This window comes from Penaeus chinensis, chromosome 16 (assembly GCF_019202785.1).
Source record: "Penaeus chinensis breed Huanghai No. 1 chromosome 16, ASM1920278v2, whole genome shotgun sequence".
Taxonomy (NCBI): domain Eukaryota; kingdom Metazoa; phylum Arthropoda; class Malacostraca; order Decapoda; family Penaeidae; genus Penaeus; species Penaeus chinensis.
In genome coordinates this window covers 22,285,136-22,287,806 of record NC_061834.1, presented here as the reverse complement: position 1 = coordinate 22,287,806, position 2,671 = coordinate 22,285,136, and the positions used below count along the sequence as shown (strand labels likewise).

The following is a 2,671-nucleotide window of genomic DNA, read 5'->3' as shown; positions in this document are numbered from 1 at the left end:
GCGTGGACAAACCCGTGTCCCGCGGGCGGCCAGCCAGCCGAGGGGCGCGATCGCGTTGGCGCACTTCGGACCCATATAAAGAGGCCAGATGCAGCAGGTAGCATAACACTCTTCCCGTGTCCACTTCGCTCTCTGCAAGTAAGTTCTCCCACTGTTCGTTTTCTATCTCTTTACTGGAGTAGGCGAGTTGCGAGTTTGGTCTTGCATGTTTTCAATGAAACGGGAAGGAAATGCCATTTTGCTTTTCTAAATGAACATTGTAATTATGTGATTTTATAACAAAAAAAAAAAAAATTACTGCATTAAAATGATACAACAAGGTCTGTCATTGACGGTTCAGTATTAACCAAAATTCTTATGTCCTCACAGGATGTGCCGTGTTGCAATGTTGTCGTTAGTGGTGTTGGCGGTGACAGCCGTCATGGTGACAGAGGCACAAAGGGAACCTACGGCTTCAAAGTGTCAGGTGCATAATATCAGAGTTCACAACTTGGCAAGCCATCGTAAATATTAACTTCAAGGCGTGGGAAATTATAATTTTCCTTCCAATGCTAACGTATAGCAATTATCACATAGCTTTGTGAAATCAGTCGTTGTGGGATTTCTACTGACAGCCCCAATTCTCCTTTTCTTTGCTTGCTCTCATCGGTTATTTTGTGCGTAGTTAACACTAGCAATGCTGCAATGATCCTGCAACACAACAACAGCTCTAATGAGAACAGTGCTGCTACTGCTATTCCTGCTTATCATAATCTATTCCAGCTTATTTCAGTCCTATACCCTCCCTCTTCCTCAGGCTGCAACAGAACTAGCAATACAGATTCTGCAGGCAGTGAAAGGCGCTCACCCCGGGATGGCCGTGGGACCCCACAAGAGGAACTCGGAGCTCATTAACTCTCTTCTGGGTCTTCCCAAGTTCATGATTGACGCCGGCAGGAGGTGATGAGATGCCTCCTTCTTCACAAGTTTAACGGTTATGATCAGCTGCAGAAATCTGAGCCCAATTTCCCATGAACCAGTTATACCGTTTCTTATACTGGGACTGTACATGACAGAAGAGGATGTGTCCTGTAATTTGTGTTTCTTTGGTGTACTAGTTCTGAACACAATTGCATGACTTTGTGAAGGTCTAATTATAACAAATCAAATCGCATGTCTTTTATGATATCCTGATTATTATGAATTCATATTTGTTACAATCATTCGGTAAGCTGTTGTCGGGATTACACGAAGAACAACAGTATATGGCATGTCAAAGCAGTACATCAGTTAGAGAGAGAGGGGGGGCGAGCAATAGAGAAAGCGGGAGATGGTAAAAAAGATATAGTGGCTGAGAGAGGTGGTACATGAAATAGATATAGTGTGTAACAGTATAAATATATATATAACCATGTGCGCACATGGTAAATAGGATAGATTGTTACATAGAGATGAAGGTAGATAATCGATAGATATAGGTATATAAATATAAATATGAATATAAATTTGAAAACATTTATTTATAGTTATATTCATAGTCATAGTCATATTTGTGTTTAAATATATATTATATATACACGATACATACCTAGTGCTGATTGTAACAGTGACCACATACTTTATGCTAAAATAGATTACAGATTTAAAGAGATTAAAATCACAAGAAAAGAGCCAAAACTTGATTTTAGTGCACTGAGAAGCAACAGTGTAATTGCAAACCAATTCAAAATAGAAGTCACAAATAGATTTAATGCCTTGGAGATTGAAGAAAACCATGACGAGGACCCATGTGAAAACTGGAACCAACTAGAAAAGATACTTACAGAAAGCGCAAATAAGATCTTACCAAAAAGAAAAAAGAAAGCAAAACAGCCATGGATGATAAATGAAATATTAGAATTAATGAACCAAAGACGTATTTATAAAATAAAACACAAGCCTACACGTTATAAAGAGATAGACAAGCTCATCAGACAAAGATGTCCCACAGCCAAAGAAGAATGGATAAATAAACAGTGTGATGAAATAGAAGAACTTGAAAAGAAAGACCAGCCAATAATGCCCAATAGAATTAAGAGTATGACCAAATAAAAAAAGAAAACCGCAAACATAGCATTTAGAGATGAAAATGGAAATGTAATTTTCGAGAAAAAACAAATCTTAACCAAATGGGTACAATATATCGGTGAGCTATTTAACAATGATTGACCCGAGAAGGAAACAGAAAATCCAAAAACAGAATTGACAGGGAAAAACATTTCAAAATCTGATATTGAAAAAGCTATTAAATCCATGGAAAACAACAAAGCTATATATATATATATATATATATATATATATATATTTATATGTATATATACTCAATGACTCTCTCTCTCCCTCACTCACTCACTCACTCACTCATTCACTCACTCACTCACTCACTCACTCACTCACTCACTCACTCACTCACTCACTCACTCACTCACTCACTCACACACATACACCACACACACACCACACAGACACACTGACACACACACACACACACACACACACACACACACACACACACACACACACACACACACACACACACACACACACACACACACACATATATATGCGTTTGTGTGTGTGTGTACACGATCGTGTATATTAATTCATTCATTTCGAGTACCATGTCAGCTGCTGACGTTGGCGATCATGATTT

General features: G+C 38.5%; 1 protein-coding gene across 1 annotated transcript in view; it reads left to right on the top strand.

Moving 5' to 3' along the window:
- The window catches only part of LOC125033690 (pigment-dispersing hormone type 1-like), a 1,220-nt gene extending 71 nt beyond the window's left edge, over window positions 1–1,149 (top strand). Inside the window, exons 1-3 of the mRNA XM_047625394.1 lie at window positions 1–138; window positions 370–466; window positions 797–1,149. The exon at window positions 1–138 is cut by the window's left edge and continues 71 nt beyond it. Of these exons, the coding sequence (XP_047481350.1) occupies window positions 371–466; window positions 797–943 (243 nt within the window). The 5' untranslated portion in view covers window positions 1–138; window position 370 and the 3' untranslated portion in view covers window positions 944–1,149. The remainder of the gene's footprint in view (window positions 139–369; window positions 467–796) is intronic.
- Window positions 1,150–2,671: the final 1,522 nt, after the last annotated feature.